Source organism: Mandrillus leucophaeus, unplaced genomic scaffold (genome assembly GCF_000951045.1).
Source record: "Mandrillus leucophaeus isolate KB7577 unplaced genomic scaffold, Mleu.le_1.0 Scaffold36, whole genome shotgun sequence".
NCBI classification, from domain to species: Eukaryota; Metazoa; Chordata; class Mammalia; order Primates; family Cercopithecidae; genus Mandrillus; species Mandrillus leucophaeus.
In genome coordinates, this window is record NW_012103809.1 from 7,298,893 (window position 1) to 7,318,429 (window position 19,537).

The 19,537-nt window shown below is 39.6% G+C and overlaps 2 protein-coding genes across 3 annotated transcripts in view; one reads left to right on the top strand and one right to left on the bottom strand.

Annotated features, from left to right (window-relative positions):
- The first annotated feature begins 982 nt into the window (after positions 1 to 982).
- NOL7 (nucleolar protein 7, 27kDa) lies at positions 983 to 19,428 on the top strand. 2 transcript variants are annotated; one of them, XM_011989684.1, is made up of 9 exons: positions 983 to 2,586; positions 2,674 to 2,734; positions 3,409 to 3,467; positions 4,680 to 4,711; positions 4,968 to 5,049; positions 5,675 to 5,796; positions 5,875 to 5,952; positions 6,212 to 6,314; positions 18,978 to 19,428. In XM_011989684.1, exons 1-8 carry the CDS (start codon positions 2,321 to 2,323, stop codon positions 6,283 to 6,285), a joined length of 774 nt encoding a protein of 257 aa, XP_011845074.1. In that variant the 5' UTR covers positions 983 to 2,320; the 3' UTR covers positions 6,286 to 6,314; positions 18,978 to 19,428. The 2 variants fall into 2 exon arrangements, with proteins under 2 accessions (XP_011845074.1, XP_011845073.1); XM_011989683.1 differs by lacking the exon at positions 18,978 to 19,428 and having other exon boundaries at positions 6,212 to 6,360.
- Positions 6,966 to 19,537, bottom strand: part of RANBP9 (RAN binding protein 9) — a 55,396-nt gene continuing 42,824 nt past the window's right edge. Inside the window, exons 11-13 of the mRNA XM_011989682.1 lie at positions 18,955 to 19,106; positions 11,121 to 11,232; positions 6,966 to 7,958 (exon numbers count right to left, since the gene is read on the bottom strand). Coding sequence (XP_011845072.1) covers positions 7,828 to 7,958; positions 11,121 to 11,232; positions 18,955 to 19,106 — 395 coding nt within the window. The 3' untranslated portion in view covers positions 6,966 to 7,827. The remainder of the gene's footprint in view (positions 7,959 to 11,120; positions 11,233 to 18,954; positions 19,107 to 19,537) is intronic.

Genomic DNA, 19,537 nt, shown 5'->3' on the forward strand with positions numbered 1-19,537 from the left:
ACATAGGGTATATTTGGGGAACTTTACAGGGTGGTCCAGTGGCAGCGGGCTGGACAGAACTGCAACCACTTATAAAAAGCATGCAGTTTATATAGCACTTTCACTCAGCACCCTCCCCGCAGCAACCTCCAATGGCAACCCTCATTTCTTAAGTTATTGCTGTCAGATGCATCTGCCATACAGGGTCATTCTCAGGGGATGCTTAAGTTATTTCCGTCAGGTACATTTTCCATACACTTTACTACCTTGGAGTAAAGTAGCAAGAATACAGCTTTTTCCCTAACCTTTACCAGCTAACTCAGTGCTTAGGGGCCTTGGAATGCCTGCTGCCCAACAAGTGTCAGAGGCCTGACTGGGAGGCATGGCCATTATCAACAGTGTATGAAGGTCATACGTGACAGGGTCCCTTGGATCCAGTGGGCTCCCTGAAGTGATTACATACTTGGACCACATCACCTCAGCGCCTTGCAAAATTGCATTTAATGTTACACCCTTGGCTTTTGTAGAAACAGGCAACAAGACACTGTCATATAAAACTTTGTACTGCATTACAAGGCATAACCTTTAATAAATCCCAATGGTACTTTTTGTGGGGAAGAGGGATGCTCACAGCCTATGGGGTGGCTGGAGAACTAGTCAGGGACCCTGAGGGCTCGATTTACACTTTACATGGGTGGGCCAAGGAGTTTACACTGAGGGCACTGGTAATACCTGTAATAGTCTTATAGTACTTATAAAGCAGTTTTGCACATAAAATACCGTCATGCAGTTATAAGAAGTTTGTTTCTGGGCTGCTCCAAGTTAACTGTATTCATTTTCCTAGTGTTAGCACAGTATCTCAGGGAGTCTGATTATATTTTTGATTTGTAATCTCTATCTTAGACTAAGGCCTACAGATTTCAAACTGTTCTTTGCAATTCCTCTCATAATGAACTTCTGGTTCGGCAGCTTTTTTTGTTGTTGTTGTTGTTAAGTTTTACCATTTTTGTTCCTATTTGGTTTTGTTGTTTTTAAATTGGGAACCGCTTCTAAAACAGAAGACATGAAAGGAGAATTAAAAACACAATATATGTGTGAGATAGAATTATTCAACTTAGCATTTATTAAACATCTGCCATATGATAGACATTAGAAATAAAATGACTAGCAAGACCTGGTCCTTCCGCTCAGGAGTTCACAGAATGGCTGGAGCAACTGTCATATCAACTGTTATGCAGTGCAGAAACTACATAGACATTTGTGCGGGTTCAGACCACAGCAGATAGAGATGGGCAGAGTGGGATGGGGTAGGGGGTAAGGTGCTTGAAGTTTGCCTGGGTGGGAATTTTTGAAGTATGAAGAGGACTTCTGCCTGGGGGATTGCAGCAGTAGAGGGAAGAGCACGGTCGGTACAATTGCATTGCAGGTGTGAAACGGCTTGATTTGTTCAAAGAATGATGGATCATTTAGTATTGTATAATGGATGGGAGGAGAGAAACACGGCGATCACAAAGGGCCATGTTTGCCAAGAAATAAAATATACTTGGAAAAAAAGAGTACGTATGTGTATATACGACAAAACTTGGGTGCATTCTGTAGGGACCGGCGAAGCCATTCCTTCAGGAGATTTGCTCAGCATTGCCACGGGCCAGCTGCTGTTCCAGGCCGTGGGTTAGGAACCAGGAAGGGCATCGCTCCCACAGGGCCCACATCCTAACGGGCCTCGCCGCGGCTACGGGGCTGGGCAGGCCGAGGGCGCCGGGCTGTGCAAATTTCTTTAGAGCCGAGGTCTGTGGCCACCGTCTTCGTCCGTCACAGGAGGGCTGACTGGCCACGGCGGCCATCTGCTAGAGCGCATTTCTTCCCATGAAACGCCATCTCCTCCGAAGTGCGGAGCGAACGCAGGCAAATCTACAAACACTGATAAGCTGGATCCACCTGACGGAACCCAGGGCCAAAAAACTGCGGCGAGCAGCGCCTCGGACCCGCTATTACCGGTTTTCTAAGCACTGGACAGAGTGAGCCGTGCCAGCCCTGTCTCGCCATCCCAGCCGAGGAGGGCAGCGCGATGGCTCTTCCCTGCCTTGAAACCAGCCCCACTGCCAGCCGCTCTCGCCCGCAGAGCATTTTCCGTGGCGTCCAACCGACCCTACGGCGGCCTTGGCGAGCCATGTGGAAGAAACACACCCACTGCCCACAGGCCACGCCCTTCCTGGCTTCGCGCATGCGCCCCGCCCGTCCTGAGGACCTCCCAACCTGCAGGGGGCGATGAAAGTCCGCTTGCGCTTCGCTTGCAGTTGCTTCCGAGTCAGAGGTCAGACGGTCTAGCGCTGCGTGGGACATGGTGCAGCTGCGACCGCGCGCGTCTCGCGCCCCGGCGTCGGCGGAGGCGATGGTGGACGAGGGCCAGCCGGCCTCGGAGGAGGAGGAGGCGGAGCACGGGCTGTTGCTCGGTCAGCCCAGCAGCGGCGCGGCCGCCGAGCCGCTGGAGGAAGACGAGGAAGGGGACGATGAGTTTGACGACGAGGCCCCGGAGGAGCTGACTTTCGCCAGCGCCCAGGCGGAAGCGAGAGAAGAGGAGCGGCGAGTGCGGGAGACCGTGCGCAGGTTTGGAGCCTGCGGCCGGGCGGGGAGAACCGCCCCTTCTCGTCCCGCTTGTCCTTCCCTTTGCTGACTTGTCACCCTTCCTTCCAGGGATAAAACGCTCCTGAAGGAGAAGAGGAAGCGACGCGAGGAGCTGTTCATCGAGCAGAAGGTTAGAGGATAGGGATTAAACAACCCGGCCTGCGGATAATTCCCGTGGTGGATGTAATTTGGGTTGGTAGGATATTGAGTGGGGGAAAAGTCACCAAGATTTTCTCTGACAGTGGTAGAAAGATGCTTGGGCCGGGCGCGGCAGTACTTTAGGGGGACTAGGTGGGCGGAGCCCGGGATGTCGAAGCTGCCTTGAGCCTAGATCACACCGCTGCGCTCCAGCCTGGGCGACAGAGCGAGAGACCCTGTCTCAAAAAAAAAAAAAAAAAAAAAAAACTCGTCTCCTTTAGTGTCCACCAACTGAAAATAAGAGGTGGCTGTGAGAATTAGGTGGTTTGTAAACTGTAAGGACTGTACAAGACTTGGTGTATGGTTGCTTTGCTGTCTGATACACACTCGACACGGAGAACTGGCGTTACTTAACGGCTTTCAGTTTGTAACAGTGACCTGAGGGTTGGAATACCCTGGGCACCTTTTCCAGTTTTCATCAAGTCTTTCAGAGAATATGGAGTTTTGTGGACCCAATCTTCCCATAACTTGGAGTGGAGGCAGTTTCCAACCTAATTCATTTCTTTGCCTAGATGTAGGGCATTCTTAAAAGTGGTAACTTCAGAAGCAACTCCGGACATACTATGTACATGACTTTATTAATTTTAAACGTTTTCATTCCAAAAGAAAAGAAAACTCCTTCCAGACACTATTTTAGAGAAGTTAACCACAGCTTCACAGACTAAGTAAGTAATGGATCTTCTTATATTACTTGCTTATATACACCCATCTTTGAATTATATACTGGTACATTTATTTGACTCCATATAGCTGAAGGAATTGTAGAACCCAAATTTAAAAGCTACCGTGGTATATGAATTTGGTGCGAAAGAAGGAGGTAACTTTACGTTTCACTTATTTTGCCATTTTTTGAATTCCTGATCCCATTGTGTTCATTCAGTACATTTTGTTGATTGCCTGTCATTGTACTGGGGCAGAGTAGGTGGTGGTGAATACAAAGTGTTTTGAATCATTTAGTGGGGTAGCAGGCACTTATCCACAGGCTCTGAAAACTCAATTTGTCCCATACTTGCCTTACCTACCACCAACCTGTCCTTCCTCCCTGTTCCCCACTTCATTTAGCATCTTTGGTGTTTTATGGTTTAAAGCGAAAAGGTATAGTCGTCCTTGGGAATCGGTCAAACCCTACTAAATTAAGCCTTCTAAATATTTGTATTTTTTGTTTCTATCCTCTTTCTCTCTCCTTAAGGCTTTAAATTCAGAAATTTAGCCCCTTTTTGCTTAGGCCAGTGGCTCTCAAATTTTCAGTAAAAAAACTTTACCAAGAGTTACTCAGATCCTGAATACATTAAACATAAGAGCAAATCTATTTGGTGGCAAATTCCCTTTCATCTTTTAAAACCAAGCTCAAGTGTCATCTTTACCTTTTCATTTGGCCCGCCCGCCTCCCATCACTTCCGCTTTTGTGTGGCCTTTCTCCTGTGCAAATGCTTCTGTATTGTATTCTGTCCATTTACATTTCTCTCTCCATTGTTCACTGTCTCCTGTGCCTACACTATTAAATTAATCCTTTGTGATTTCTCCAAATGAAATGAGGCAGGCCTACTACCATTCACTTCGTATTTCAAATACTATATAACTTGTTATTAAGTGTTTCACTTGAACTCCATTGCCCATAGCATTTTGCTGCTTTGGAAGCCTGCTAATAGGCTTTCAGATTTACATTGTGAAGATCTTCTAATGATTGAGAGTTGGTGGCAGTGTACTGGGGAGTGACTGTTGCTTTCCAAACTGAGAGCTCCTGAGTAGAAATTGAGGGTGTTGGTAATAATGAAAGGGGGTGCCTTGCTTGTAAAGCCAGATGAAATAATATAACATGTTTTGAGTAACCTTTGCTATCTGCCATTCCAGTCAGTGGTTTTGTTTTTTTCCCTTAGTGTCAAGAAATCGCCAGGAAAGGTCAAAGAAGGTATGACTATTCTAATTTAAATAACTTCTCATGTAAGTGTCAAGTGCACTTGCAGATGTTTCCAGTCAAATATGAATGGCCCTTAGAAAGCCAGTACGGGCCTGGCCAAGGTTAGCTGGGGCCTATTCCCTGTATTTCATACAAATAAAAACTGCATCCACATGGGTGTGCAGTGGATGCTTAAAGTGAACTCCAGTAAATTTCCTGATTTATTTTTACATGAATGCTAATTAGCAAATGTAACTCAATTTTTTAGTTAATTTGCAAAAGAAAAATGAAGACTGTGAAAAAGGAAATGACTCCAAGAAAGTTAAAGTACAAAAAGTACAGTCTGTCAGGTAATGAATCTTTTGTTTCATTTGGGATATAAAGGAGACCTCTGAGAGAGTTAAAGTATTGGCTAACATGGGAAATATTTTAATTAGTAGTAATTTCAGATTGGATTCTCTGTGGAAAAATCAGTTTTGGGCTGGGCACGGTGGCTCACACTTGTAATCCCAGCACTTTGGGAGGCTGAAGCAGGTGGATTGCTTGAGTCCAGGATTTCAAGACCAGCCTGGGCAACATGGTAAAGCCCAGTCTCTACACAAAATAAAAAAAGTAAGCTGGGCGTGCTGGTGTGCTCTACTAAAATATGAGTGTTAGTCTGTTTCTTGTAGTCCTGTAATTTAGTTTTATTCTCTCTGTGCATATACAAAATTAGTTTCATTTATCACGGTGAGACAAATGATAAAAATATTTTAAAGCAAGCATATAGGCCGGGTGCAGTGGCCCATGCCCGTAATCCCAGCACTTTGGGAGGCTGAGGCAGGCAAGTTGCTTGAACCTGGGAGGCAGAGGTTGCAATGAGCTGAGATCGCGCAGCCTGAGTGACAGAGTGAGACTCTGTCTCGGGCTGGGGGGGGGGTGCGGGGGAAGCAAGCATGTATTAATTCTTTTTTAACCTTTTATATTGATGAACAGCCAGAATAAAAGCTACTTGGCCGTCAGGCTAAAAGACCAAGATCTGAGAGATTCAAGGCAACAAGCAGCACAAGCCTTCATACATAATTCATTATATGGGCCAGGAACCAACAGGACTACTGGTAATTTTTTTATGGACTATTTTCCTCACTTTTTACTGCAAATGAAACTATGAAATGATAAATACCTTTCTTTTCTAGTAAATAAGTTCCTGTCTCTTGCCAACAAGAGGTTACCAGTGAAAAAGGCTGCTGTCCAGTTTTTGAATAATGCTTGGGGTAAGATCCAGCTTTATTCTCCTGTCTCTTAATAGCTTTATATATTGAATCATGTTCTTTTGAAGGAGATAGTTCATAATTATATGCCCCTTATAATGGCTTATATACCTTGTGAAAACCAGGTCAATGTAGTATGTATATACATCTAGTGTATAATAAGCCCACCCAGTTTTAGTAATTAATTACGTTCATGTAGAGAATTATAAAAATTTTGAATTATGTTTCTCTAATACTCTTACTGCACAACTTTCTATTCTAGGAATCCAGAAAAAACAAAATGCCAAGAGGTTTAAAAGACGGTGGATGGTCAGAAAGATGAAAACTAAGAAGTAAATCAATGCTAAATGAAGAATCTGTACTTTGTATGTATAGAATTTATCTAATAAATTATTGGTAGATCATTTTAAAGGATCATTATAAAAATCATAAACCTATTTGAGGAATTACTCAACCACATTTCATTCTTCTGGAGTAGAATTGTGCCTTGCAATCCTAGAGGAAAAAGTGGTTTAAGAAGGAATTTTCTTTTTAATGTGTTTAACTGAATTCAAGCCATACTCATACCAGCAATAGCACCTCGTCTACTCTCCCCGACTGGGGGGTGGGAGGGGTGGCAAAAATGGCACGGACAAAAAGGAGAAACGGACATTCCAGAAAAGTCTCCAACTGCAGCCCTTAGACAATTTGCTGTTAAAGATTCAGTGGACAAAATATAGCTTACTAACAGCGTTTAAATTTTTACTTTTAACCAGTCTGGGGATTTGCTTGCCTGGTGAGTCTCATATGCCATATTATGAATATGAAAAAAATGAATTTAATTTCCTGTTGCCTTTCTGTGTCACCCATAATATCAGGTTTAACCCTAATCCAGGGATGCCAGTAAACTGAAGGCAGTTTTAGGTTGTAGAACTCAGATTAATTGTAGAAACCATTAATTTTAATTGCTCTAATTTTCATATTAATCATAAAAAGTATGCAAGTACCTAATATATAAACTCAATTGACACTGTATCTGTAGAAGTAAATTTTTAATGGCTGGTTAATTATATCACTACATTTTATTGCAATATAGTACTCATTTAAGCACTTAAAAATGGAAGGTGTACAAAGATTAAATTAAGACACGGTAAATTGACTAAATATTTGGTTTTTATATAAATAAAGGTCATAACCACACCGTTGACATGTAATACTGTTATAATACAACAGTTAAACTTGTGAGTCTACAACAGAAGTCATCTGTAGTTAAACAGGAAACAAAGTTGAAAAAGACCATGTTAAAACAAAACTACTGGGACTAACAGGTCGGGATTGTAAGTAGCAACAAACATATTCACTCAGCTCCTGAGTATTTCAAGTTTTACAGTACACATTAAAAATGATTTCTTCCATCAACACTATAAATTCAAACTGTCGGATGTTTATGCATTTTGCAAGTTACACTGATTGAATGCTTATATGGGAGTGGGGGTCGGAACATCTCCCAATTTGAAGTTTACATCACCCACATGCTAACACAAACACAACTTGTTCCATTTCCTTCCCCTCTCTCCCCCCTCCCCCACAAAGAAGGCAGGATTTTTGGTTTCTTTTAGGTAATTGTTTTAAAGGATTTGTGATGATCAATTTGAACGTCTGAAATTCAGTAATATTTAACTCTTAGACAACTAAGAGGTTAAAGATGGAAAATAATTTCTCCTAACACTAAGTTAGAAAATCATTTGCATCATGCTGTAAACTAGGAAGCAATGTAAAGCGACAAAAACCTGTCCCCAGTACATAATTTAAAAAATCTAAATTTCAAATCAGCAGAGCTGGTCTACTTCCATGTTGACTATATGCCACAATATAAGTGTGAGCTCTTGAAATGCATAGCTAATGTAGGTAGTCTTCCACTGTGGCAAATGCGCAGGATCCAATTCCTGATCGAGCCATCAGTCCTAGACATTGTGTGGCCTGTCCCATTGCTAGGGCAAGTGGAGGTTGCTTTGGCAGATTGTGGGTTTCTGAAGAAAAATAATTTAAAAATGAAAACAGCAATTAGCAAGACATTTTAAAAAACATTTCAATCAGGAGAATACTGCATGACTTTAAAAACTACCACTCCCATACCACTCTGAAATATCAGCAAATGAAGGTTCCTAAGCAAAAGATGCCTTGGACATACTATTCTGACAAGGTAGTATGGGTATTGTGTATTCAGCGATAAGTTAAACTCTTGCAGAATCAGATTTTTAAAGTATCAGATACTAAAAAACTGATTTCCATATTAACTATGATGGGAAAGGTATAACTTTTTATTTGATATTTGAAGTGGAGAGTAAGGAATTATTTCCCTTCTGGTTGATCAAAGTCAGTTGATACTAAAACTAAAAAGGCACCAGGTTTTCATTACGAGTTTCCACTGATGGGTTCTTCCACCTCTGTGGATGGGACCAAACTGAGGCTGCCTAGCCATCTCCAAGGCATATATAGGTAATGTTATTTGGGCTGGTGGGGAGTAGGTGTTGGTGGTGACAGTGAGAGAACATACAGCAGAGCCACCCTGCAGTTTTGGAGGTGCTAATTTACAATGGACAGTTCAGACATTTTTTAAAAATGCCAATAAATTTTCAGGGTCCTGCATATCATAAGTTTCTTTGTCAGACATTTGTAGTATAAATGCAATAATTACCAAAATTTGTTCCTTGCCAGAGATGAAAAACAATGAACTAATGGTAAAAGTGGCCAGACTCAGAAGCTGGTAGTTTCTCTTTATGAGAAGGCAATGTCCAACTAATCAATAAAATTACTAATCAGTTCTTTATAGGCACAGTTGACAACAAAGGGCAAAAACAGTGACACATGGCTAGGAAGGCTCCATATGGTTTAACTCCACTCTTGGTTCAGAGGATGTAAATTGATGGTGGGAGAAAGAAGAGGAAATTTGCAAAAGGGAAAAAGCATAGTATCAAAAAGAAGCAAATTCAGGACTTAGAAAACAAAACAAAAATAGGATTAAGAATAAAAGTGTGCAAAAAAGGCATGTAGACTGGTGAGAAAGTATGGTGTCTTGAGGGTTCACAGGGAAGACCGTGCTCAAAGGCAAGCATCTACAGGGAATATTTTTTAAATTTTATTTTGGTCAAAGGAAGCATCTGGTGATACATCTTTAACTTTTTTGGATATATGAAATTTTCATAACACTATATACAGATGGCCCTACATAAATAGCATGGTATTTATAAACATACACACCCATCTATGGCAATTTAATAATTGTGTCATTAATTTTATAGGAATCACATGCATTTATATTAATAAGATTAAGCACTATTTATAGCTGATTCTACATAATATAGAACAATATGTCAGAGTACATGTGTCTATAGATAATGGTGCTCAATTAAATTCCCTTGAAGAACTCAAGAAATTAAACCTAAAGAAAACGGGTCACTTTTTCTCAAATTCTTTCCAAGATTAGTATCATCTAATAATTAGGTCTTAATGATTACCTACAATATGGTAACTTCGAAAAGACAATTATAGTAAACCATAATTTTCTGTACAATTCCAGCATTATTACTAAGTTACTTTTATCAATGGAGCTAAATGAATTTTGTAGAACCAATGAAAATATAACACATTAACCAAAGAAAATTCACATTTATATACAAATCCTAAATTTCAGAGACTACAGCACTAAGGACACTACTCCTATTCCCAAACTTCAGTACTGATCCTTAACAAATTAATAAATTTTCTAAGGGCAAAGAAACAGACTGAGGCTCAAATATGAATGCTTTTCCTTGCTTCCTTTACATTCTTGCCGTAAGAGTCCTGGCCCTCATTTGCAAGTCTCCTTATCTAAACTACTCTTTCATCTACTTTTTGTGGCACTGCCCTCATCTTCCTAAAATAATTTGAAATATGTGACTAAAAGTTTCTGAACCTTGCAGGGCCAAACAGCACAGCACAGACTTCTAAACTAGACTGGAGTCCCAATTACCTGGGAATTAGACTCAAAGTCAAATAAAAACTCACCCTTTACGCAAATTACCTTTGATGAGAACTGCCCAAAACTCAAATTTGTTTTATGTAAACAATCGACCATACCACATTTATATAGAAATGCACAATATGTGCAGTTACACAATTCATACAAAAAGTATTTGGTCAGTATATAAATACTAGAATCATACAGTCTACAGTGAGTTGCTCATAGGAATGGCAACCAAACAGGAACATCGAATTAGAGTTTTGCACTTCATGCTCACCCCCGGCTAAGCCTCACCTTTTAAATTGCTTTTCTCTTCCTCACCCACCCTTTTTATTGGGTGAGGGTACGTAGTTGAATCTGGCTAATATAAATGCAAATAGAATTTGACATCAAGGCTTGGTCCTGCAGGGTACTCACAAGTCACCTGGAAGGCCCTTGTGCTCGTATTCATAAGCATGGTGGGAGCTGTAATACCCGTGGCTTAGGCTGCCGCTACCCATTGCAAATAGCTCAAGCAAAATGGTGGGGAACAAGGTAACAGGGGAGCACCAGGTAGGTAGGAATCCTGCCCTCTACTGGATCAGTTTGAGCTTCTCTGATACTCAAGCTCTTCACTCCCTTATTTCCATTCTCATTCTCCACCAAAACCTCTATTTCTTTGATTTTCTTCAAATGCACCCTGTTCCCTTCTAGCCTAACTCTTGTGACAATTATTAATCTGTGTTCTTGTTAACATTCTCCGATTCCTTCTACAACAGCCAAACTAGAGAATGCCATGCAATTGCTAGCCTAGAAATCAGTAGCAGAAAATGCCTTTCACTACAGAGGGCTGTAAGGAATGTCTCTGGTAGGGCAATAGTTTGAATTATACAAAAGAACCACCAAATCTCTCATTCAAATGAGAGTAGACATTCGTGGCTACCAGAAATGCTTACATACATGCACAAAAAAACTTCTATTTCCCAAACATCCCAAGTTGTACCCCGTTTTACTGTTTTTATTCTATTTAAATTCATTTGAATCTGGAATTAAAGGAGGGTGGTTTCTATATTTGAGGTATTTTTGTATTTAAAAAATATAGAAAACATTCTCCTTATGATTTTACCAAAGTACAAATGCCAGTACAAACACCCTCTCTTAAATTTTCAGAGAATCTAGTTGAAATTGTGCCTTATTTGGCTTTACTTACCTAATATTGCACTGTTAAGAGCTGAGCACACAGGTTCTCTCTGAATCGGGTCAAGCTGATTTCCAACTGGGCTGTTCCAGGGATCTGAATATGCTAGTAAACTGAATGCATCCTGTTGAAAACACACCAATTTGGTTTTAATTCAAATAGTTCAACTCTTATGCTCACAAATGTTTCCAAGTTGGGAGGTAAAATATGGCTTCCAGGCACTAGACTAATGTAACCTTTAAATCCACTTACTCCTAGCACTGGGATGCTCTACATTTTTGAACAATTAAATTATGCAGCAAAGCCTAATTTATTTTCATTTTTCCTGTGGACAGCCATTCTCATTCATCTTCCTCCCATCCCTAAACACAAAACAGAAAAAAATATAAAAAATTCAAAGGTATGAACTAGTACAGGTGTAGGGAGAGTGGAAGGCAAAACATTCAGTTGTTTTACTTCACAATTTATTACTACTGATATGAATGTGACAGTCAAAGGAGAGGGCCTGCCTGCATTGCCTTTTTTCAACAGATTTAGGAACTGGACACATCTCACTGAATATCATCTTCTCAAATTCAGTTATGAAAACATTGAACAGGCTGCCCTTCAGGACCTGTTTTATGCATTCAGTTATTTCCAGCTACTTTCAAGCCACTCCTCTTCAAAACTTAAAATAACTGACAGTCTTCTTTTCAAACAACTACTTTATATTTTTGTCTTCTTTCTATGAGAGGCACATACTAATGGTGGTTTCAGATACTGGCTTCAAATCCAAGCCCCACCACTAACTGGCTGTGTGGCCTTTGGCAAGTAACAATCTAAGTGCCAGTTTCATTATCTGCATAATGGGGATGATAAGAGGCCCTATTTCCTAGATTTGTATGAGAACTAAACGAAATTAGCAGTATCAGTTCATTCTAATCTTTCAATAAATGATGTCTTCTTATTATGCCAAAAGTCAATACCCTAATCCAGAGCAATATTATACAGAAATTCAGAACTCTTCCCAATTCGGAAGGCAGACATGGAGAGTTGCTGCAGAAACAGTCAATTTGTGAGTTCAGGAACATAACACTTTCAAAATGCTGACTACTGAAATTCCTAAAGAACACCATCTCCTAGGTTCAGCTGCTCAAAAAATCAGATTCCACACCCATTTTCCATCATTTCTCTAGTTATCTTACTAGTGTTATGAAAGCAGAGGTGGGAGAGAGGCTCATGATCAACTGTACTCTTGCCCTTTCTCATCCAAATGAGCCTCTAATATTGTCGATTTAGAGAAGAATAACCCATGAAGAAATGCTGTGAAGTCAAGTCTGAGACCACAAGGCATGGAATGCACGTGCCTCTACGCAAACAAACATGACTCCTCCACTGTTTTATATTGCTGAATATTTCATTCTGGGTAGTTTTCTGCTCCAATTATAATAAAAGTTCTTTGAAGATAAAAATTATTTACCATACTATTTTGAATCCCCTGAAGCTACTCAGGTGGCTTGGTACAGGAAGATAATTCATATGCCTGTTGATAGCAAGACCTGCTGCTTCCAGCACTGAAGATGTTTTATGCATCCCACAAAGCTACTTGGTTCTACTTCCCAACCCATGGAAGGAACATATGATCCTTTATCTTGTAAAGCTAACCCAAATCAAACACATTATTTTGTTTTCGGCCGGGTGTGGTGGCTCACACCTGTTATCCCAGCACTTTGGGAAGCAGAGGCGGGCGGCTTATTTGAGGCCAGGAGTTCAAGACCAACCTGGCCAACATGGTGAAACTCCATCTCTACTAAAAAAACAAAAATTAGTCAGGCATGGTGGTGCATGCCTCTAATCCCAGCTACTCGGGAGGCTGAGGTAGGAGAATAGCTTGAACCCAGGAAGCGGAGGTTGCAGTGAGCCAAGATCGTGCCACTGCACTCCAGCCTGGATGACAGAGAGAGACTCCACAAAAAAAAAAAAAAAAAAATCACGTTATTTTTAAAGATTGAGCTTTGCTCAAGACTTATCCCACAACCATCTGATGAGGGTACCATACCCATAGTATAGAAGTAAATTTAAAAAGAAACATTGAACAATTTTTCCAAGGAATACTTGGTAAACAAAAACTTCAAGTACAAAATTATATTCACAGCCTAAACCTAACATGCCACCGAAAATGTGAAATGTCGCAGTCCCAAATCTTAAGACTACACTGTCTAGTACAGCAAACCACCATGGCACACGTTTACCTATGTAACAAACCTGCACATCCTGCACATGTAACTTTTAAGTTCCTGTACCCTGGCACTTAAAGAAAAAAAAGACTGCACTGTAGTGTTTAAAAACTCAGAGAAAAAGTTCTTTAAAATGACAATATATTGTGCACTAATATTGTATGAAGAAGTGTGTTAAGCACTAATATGGATCATCTATTTAATCCTTATAATAATCATCTAAGGTTAATATCATGTCTGTCATCTACAGAAGCAAACTGAGGCAGTGAATAGTAAGATGCAGATTCTTTTAGTTACCAATCTAAATGTTAAGAAGAAAAAAAGTCTAAAATTTTTCTCTGGTATTTCAGTTTCAGTACAATTCAACGTATGTTTACGGAATACAGCTGCCAGATATTGAGGATACACTGATGACCAGGACCTAGGCACTGCTTCAAGGAACTCACAAGTCTCCTGGGGAAGGCTTACATGTAAATAAATAACACACAGTACATCACTATTGACTTAATACATGCAAACTGAGGCTGAGAGAAAGGAGAAAAAAGCATGGTTGGAAACATGGATAAGCGGTTAGATGCCCAAATACCCCAAAAAACATACTAAAAAGCTTGAAGTTTTTCCAATAAGGAAATAAGGTTTAAAATGAAGGAAACCGATACGGATTAGACTTCATTTTAGAAGGATCACACAACAACACTATAAAACATGGCTTGAAATTAGAGTGAGGCTGTAAGCAACAAAACTAACAGAGCCTTAAAAAGAAAAAATGTTTTATACCATCAAACTCACAGTAGTAAACATCTAGGACTTTATTCTTTCTTCACAAAGGAAAATGAATGAAACTGGCAAAACAATACTAATGGTTTAAAGCCTGCTGTAAAAATTAACTGGTGATGATAACCAAAGAAATGCAAATAAGCAATTTTAAGATACTAACATATGTTAAACCCACTGAAGTAGCATTAATGTAGTAGTGCCATTGGTACGTTCTTTTATTACTGCTGGTAAAAGTTGGTAGAGGGTTTCTGAAAACCAGTATAGCAACATGTAGTGAGAGCCACAATAATGTTCATATTATTTGACTCAATTCTATTTCTAGAACTTTATCTCAGTGGAATAATGTGAAGAAACAAAGATGCATGTATAAAGATGTCACTAAAGCATCTGACATAAAAGCAAATGGAAAAATCCAACAACAAAGCAATGTTGAAATAAACCTATACAGCAACAATAAAATATCATGGAGCCTTTTGTGTTTTTTGAGACAGGGTCTCACTATGTCACCCAGGCTGGAGTGCAGTGGTGCAATCACAGCTCACTGCAGCCTCGCACTCCTAGGATCAAGCAATCCTCTTGCCTTAGCCTCCCAAAGTGTTGGGATTAGAGGTGTGAGCTGCCACACCCAGCCTTGTGTAGCCATTTAAAAATAATTGGAAATAATACATAGAAAACTGGGAGGAAATAAATTCTTACAACAAAATAATACAAAATAGTGCCACTACGGTTATTAGCTAGTTAAAATATATGCACATGGGAATTAAGGCACAAAACTGAAAATACCTGAAATATGTAGCATTATGGGTTATTTTAAAGCAAAAAACATTACCTCAGTGGAATAACTTCTGAGGGAAATATGACATCATTTAGGTAGGATTTTCAAATTGTACTCATATTTAGTTTAGAATCTGGAGCAGTTTCTAAATAGGGTGACTCTCAATGGTTCTACTGCTACTTCAGTTACTAGACTAAAGGCTCCCTGCAGGCTGGGGCTGTTCATTCATACTGGACTTTCCAGAGTCCCTACAACAATGCCTCTCCACACTGCAAAAATTCAATAAACAGCTGCTCAACAAACAAGAGTTCTTTTGGGAGCCACTGGAAGACGTAGCAGATAAGGAACAAAGACAACAGGAAAAGAGGAAAGAAGACTGAAAAAACTAAAAGGAAAAAGGTCAAGAGAAACAGTGTGCCACCTGACCTTCAACATTAATCAAATCTCTCTCTCTCGTGTGTGTGTGTCTGGATGTGCATGAACTTCTAAGTCACATGACTCAAAGTTTATGCAAACCTAAAAATGAGATTTTTTTTAAAATGCTACAATTACAAGTGAACTAAAGTGACGAATAAAAAGTGGTGGAATGATTTCTAAACCTGTTTTCTCTTCATGTTGCCCTCAAATCATCTGGCCTTGTTCTTTGGCTACTTATAAGGTGGGTCAGTTACTCACCTTATCCCTATCTAGATCAAAGTAAGTTTGGGAAATGAGATGGAAGCAGCTCAGAGTATTAAGAAAGTCTCTGAAAGTAGCTGGCATTTGCTTAGAAGTGAGAGGTGCAAAATCAAAGATATCTATACCCTTTAGATGAAGATGATACATCTTCACACCCTTCAGTTTATAACCAAGGAGTATCTTTGGGAACTGCTCCATCTTCTGAGCTTCATGTAAATAAGAATCAAACACAAAGTAAGCTAATGGAGTATAATCTTAAAGTTTCAAAGGTACTTCATCCTGCTCAATTAGCATGAAGTTTTAACAAGAAAGCCCAGTCAGATAGCCTAGTGTAAAAAAAAGTCTACGAATTCTTAAAAAAAAAAAAAAAATTCTTATTTCCAAATATGCCCTAAAACAACAGTACTCAAAGTATGGTTCAGGGATACCTGGGTCCAAGAACCTTTCAGGCAGTCTGTGAAGTCAAAATTATTTTTATAATAGTACTAAGATGTTCCTTGCCCTTTTCTCTTTCATTTCCTCATGACTATACAGTGGAATTTTCCAGGGGCACATGATGTGATACCACAACAGACTAAAGGCAGTCTTGGTCTTGTATGTGAATACAGCTCACCTATTAAACCAAGCAATAAAGAGACTTAACAAAAAAATATAAAGCAATGCCACTCTTCTCATTTTTCTTTTTTTTTAAGAGACAAGGTCTCACTATGTTGCACAGGCTAAACCTGAACTCCTGGGCTCAAGTGATCATCCTGTCTCAGCCTCCTGAGTAGCTGGGATTAGAGCCATGCACCACTGTGCCAGCTCTTCTTTTTGTTTGGGGAAAATAATTATTTTTCATAAAAATAACTTGCTTCTTATTTAATGGATTTATTTTAAAATGAATAGTTTTAATTTTAATAAGGTAAATATCAATAGATGTAACACATTATATAAACAAAAACTCTTCGGGGATCCTTAATTTTTTTTTTTGAGACAGAGTTTCGCTCTTGTTGCCCAGGCTGGAGTGCAATGGGGCGATCTCGACTCACCGCAACCTCCACCTCCCCAGTTCAAGCGAGTCTCCTACCTCAGTCCCCCGAGTAGCTGGGATTACAGGCGTGCGCCACCACACCCGGCTAATTTTTTGTATTTTTAGTAGAGACGGGGTTTTTCCATGTTGGTCAGCCTGGTCTCGAACTCCCGACCTTAGGTGATCCACCCTCCTCGGCCTTCCAAAGTGCTGGGATTACAGGCATGAGCCACTGTGCCTGGCCCCTTAATAATTTTTAAAGGATTCAGACATCAAGTATGTTGAAAACAACTGCCCTAAGACATCCTCAGTACCAACCAAAGTAGTACTCAGTTTCCAAATGGGTAATTTTAGACACCTAAAATAACTTAATAAAGAGCCTAAATGTTAAGTTTCTTAGCACTCCTAGTACCAGAAAAAGTTCTACCAAGTTGCATAGTAATGAAAATCCCCAATGTGGAAAAATCTATTTTACTTTTCAAATGAATTCTACTTCAATTTAATAAACACAGATTGACTAACTTGGTGCTACACAATGGAGGCAGTCAATTAAGATAAATATTTAAAAGGGGAAGAGTTAAGCTGGACACAGTGGCTCATGCCTATAATCCCAGCATTTTCAGAGGTCAAGGCAGGAGGATTGCTTGAGGCCCGGAGTCCAAGACCAGCCTTGGCAACACAGTGAGACCTCATCTCTACAAAGTTTAAAAATAAAAAAAAAATAAATACAAAAAAGAGGAGTTTTGGCAGTCTGACTTCATGGAAATCTTAATCTCCTCAGGCAAATACGGATATTTTCCAGGTATATGAATTGTTTATTTTTTTGTTTTTTTTTTTTTTTTTTTTTTTTTGAGAGGGAGTCTGGCTCTGTCGTCCAGGCTGGAGTGCAGTGGCGCAATCTTGGCTCACTGCAATCTCCGCCTCTCGGGTTCATGCCATTCTCCTGCCTCAGCCTCCCAAATAACTGAGACTACAGGTGCCTGCCACCACGCCCGGCTAATTTTTTGTATTTTTAGTAGAGACGGGGTTTCACCACGTTAGCCAGGATGGTCTCGATCTCTTGACCTTGTGATCCACCCGTCTTGGCCTCCCAAAGTGCTGGGATTACAGGCATGAGCCACCATGCCCGGCCTGATTTGACTTTTTAAATTAAACTTGTTTCAATTGCATAATCCACCAATTATTTTTTATCTAGCATAAAAATAATAATTTAACTTTTTGGATAGCTCAAGGTAACCACTAGAAATAGCAGTTTTTATACTATCGAGTAGATGAAGTACGAAGTATGATAAATAAACCTGTCTTCCCATCTCAGCTAGGGAAAAATACAAGATTGCATGCCTTTAACTTGAGGTGTTATAGGTGGCTCTATAACCCATCCTAGGCCAGGCAAGCATGTTATGTCCTACACGTGTGCTATGTTTCAGATTTCAGATTTTTTCAAATTTTAAAATATTTACTGACTGAGCATCTCTAATCTAAAAATCCAAAATGTTCCCATGAGCATATCCTTGTGCATCATGTTGGCACTCTAAGTATCAGATTCCGCAGCATTTCAGATTTTCAGATTAGGGATACTCAACCTGTACCAACTCTCAGTCCAGGTCAGGAAGAGAAAGCAGAAGGAATCTTTTGCCCTTTCCCACCATCCCTAAACATCAGTCCCAAGGCCATTGCATTCATCTCCCCTTTAATTTTTCAATCTTCTTCCAAAATATTCAGAAGAAAATGTTTACAATGAACCAACTGTTAAAGAGCTGTACATCTCTACAACTGCAATGCTGACTTAAGTTAGGAGAAAGCCCCTCCACCTTCAACTGGTAGACAAAACTGTGGCTACTTTACTGAATTAGATCACATCCATCCTACCAGCTCATGGAAACAATCCAGAAGGGACTTTAAAATGTATTTTAACTGTTCTGGCCACGAAAAGTGACCCAATTCTTCACTAATCCTCATCAGAATGAGAACCATGTGTTACACATCCAAATTGCTATCACCCTGAACAATATTTACTAAAATAAAATCTCAGATTTATAGTTTTATCTGCACACCCACATTTTTCCTAGTAACTGCTGATTTTACAGCTGAGAAAATAAAACTAAGAAACTAAGGTTAACGAGGACACACAATGTTGATAAGCACTAGTACTGGGATTTAATCCTTTTTTTTTTTTTTTTTGCTTTAGTACAATGCTCTTTCCAGCAGATCAGAGCTGAACTGCCTAACTTCTTCAAACATTTCCACTCTCAAATGGGCAAGGAGCCAGCGAGAAGGTCAGGTCCAAGTTCCCTAACAAGAATTTCTGGTACACTGCTCAATGTTTCGCAAAACTACATTTTAGTTCCTTTGACACATTTATAATTTTTCAAGAAAAAATATATTCACCTTCAACATTTTTTTATTTGCAGTGTTCTTGCCACAGTCTCTCCGTAGCTGTTCACTCATCGCTTGCAGCTCTCGTCCAAAGTGGATCATTCTTTCTATGGCGGCCTGACTTCCTCCACACAACTGGCGTCTCAACTGACTTGAATCAACTTCTGTAAGAAAAACAGACAAGTATTTTACTACCTTATGGAATGGAGTATAATGAAGACATGAACATACATTTCTTATAACATTTTGTACATTTAGTAACTATTCCCTAATATTTCATCTACATATGCAGATTGTTAAAAATTCATTTTTAATTTAATATGAAACTGCAGCAAAAAGATAATACTTTATTTAGCTCTCAAGAGTCTAGGATCCAGTATTCAGCATGCAGTTGAGAGGCGACAACCTTTCAGTGTTAGAGGGTACTTATGTCAGAAAAAAATTTTAGAAAAAGTGTAATTCCCAAACTACATTAAGCAACATTTACAAAAAAGAAAGAAAAAGAAAACCGTAATAATGCCACTCGGGCTACCTTAATTGACATAGTAGAGATGTAATAAAATGTTCAAGAAAGCTAAGAAAACCTAAATGACTA

Excerpts from the sequence above, each read along its gene's own strand:
- NOL7 (XM_011989684.1), top strand. The coding sequence starts at position 2,321 with ATGGTGCAGCTGCGACCGCGCGCGTCTCGCGCCCCGGCGTCGGCGGAG. Across the intron at positions 2,735-3,408 it reads AGCTGTTCATCGAGCAGAAG|AAAAGAAAACTCCTTCCAGA; the intron begins GTTAGAGGATAG and ends TCATTCCAAAAG. Across the intron at positions 5,953-6,211 it reads GTTTTTGAATAATGCTTGGG|GAATCCAGAAAAAACAAAAT; the intron begins GTAAGATCCAGC and ends TTTCTATTCTAG.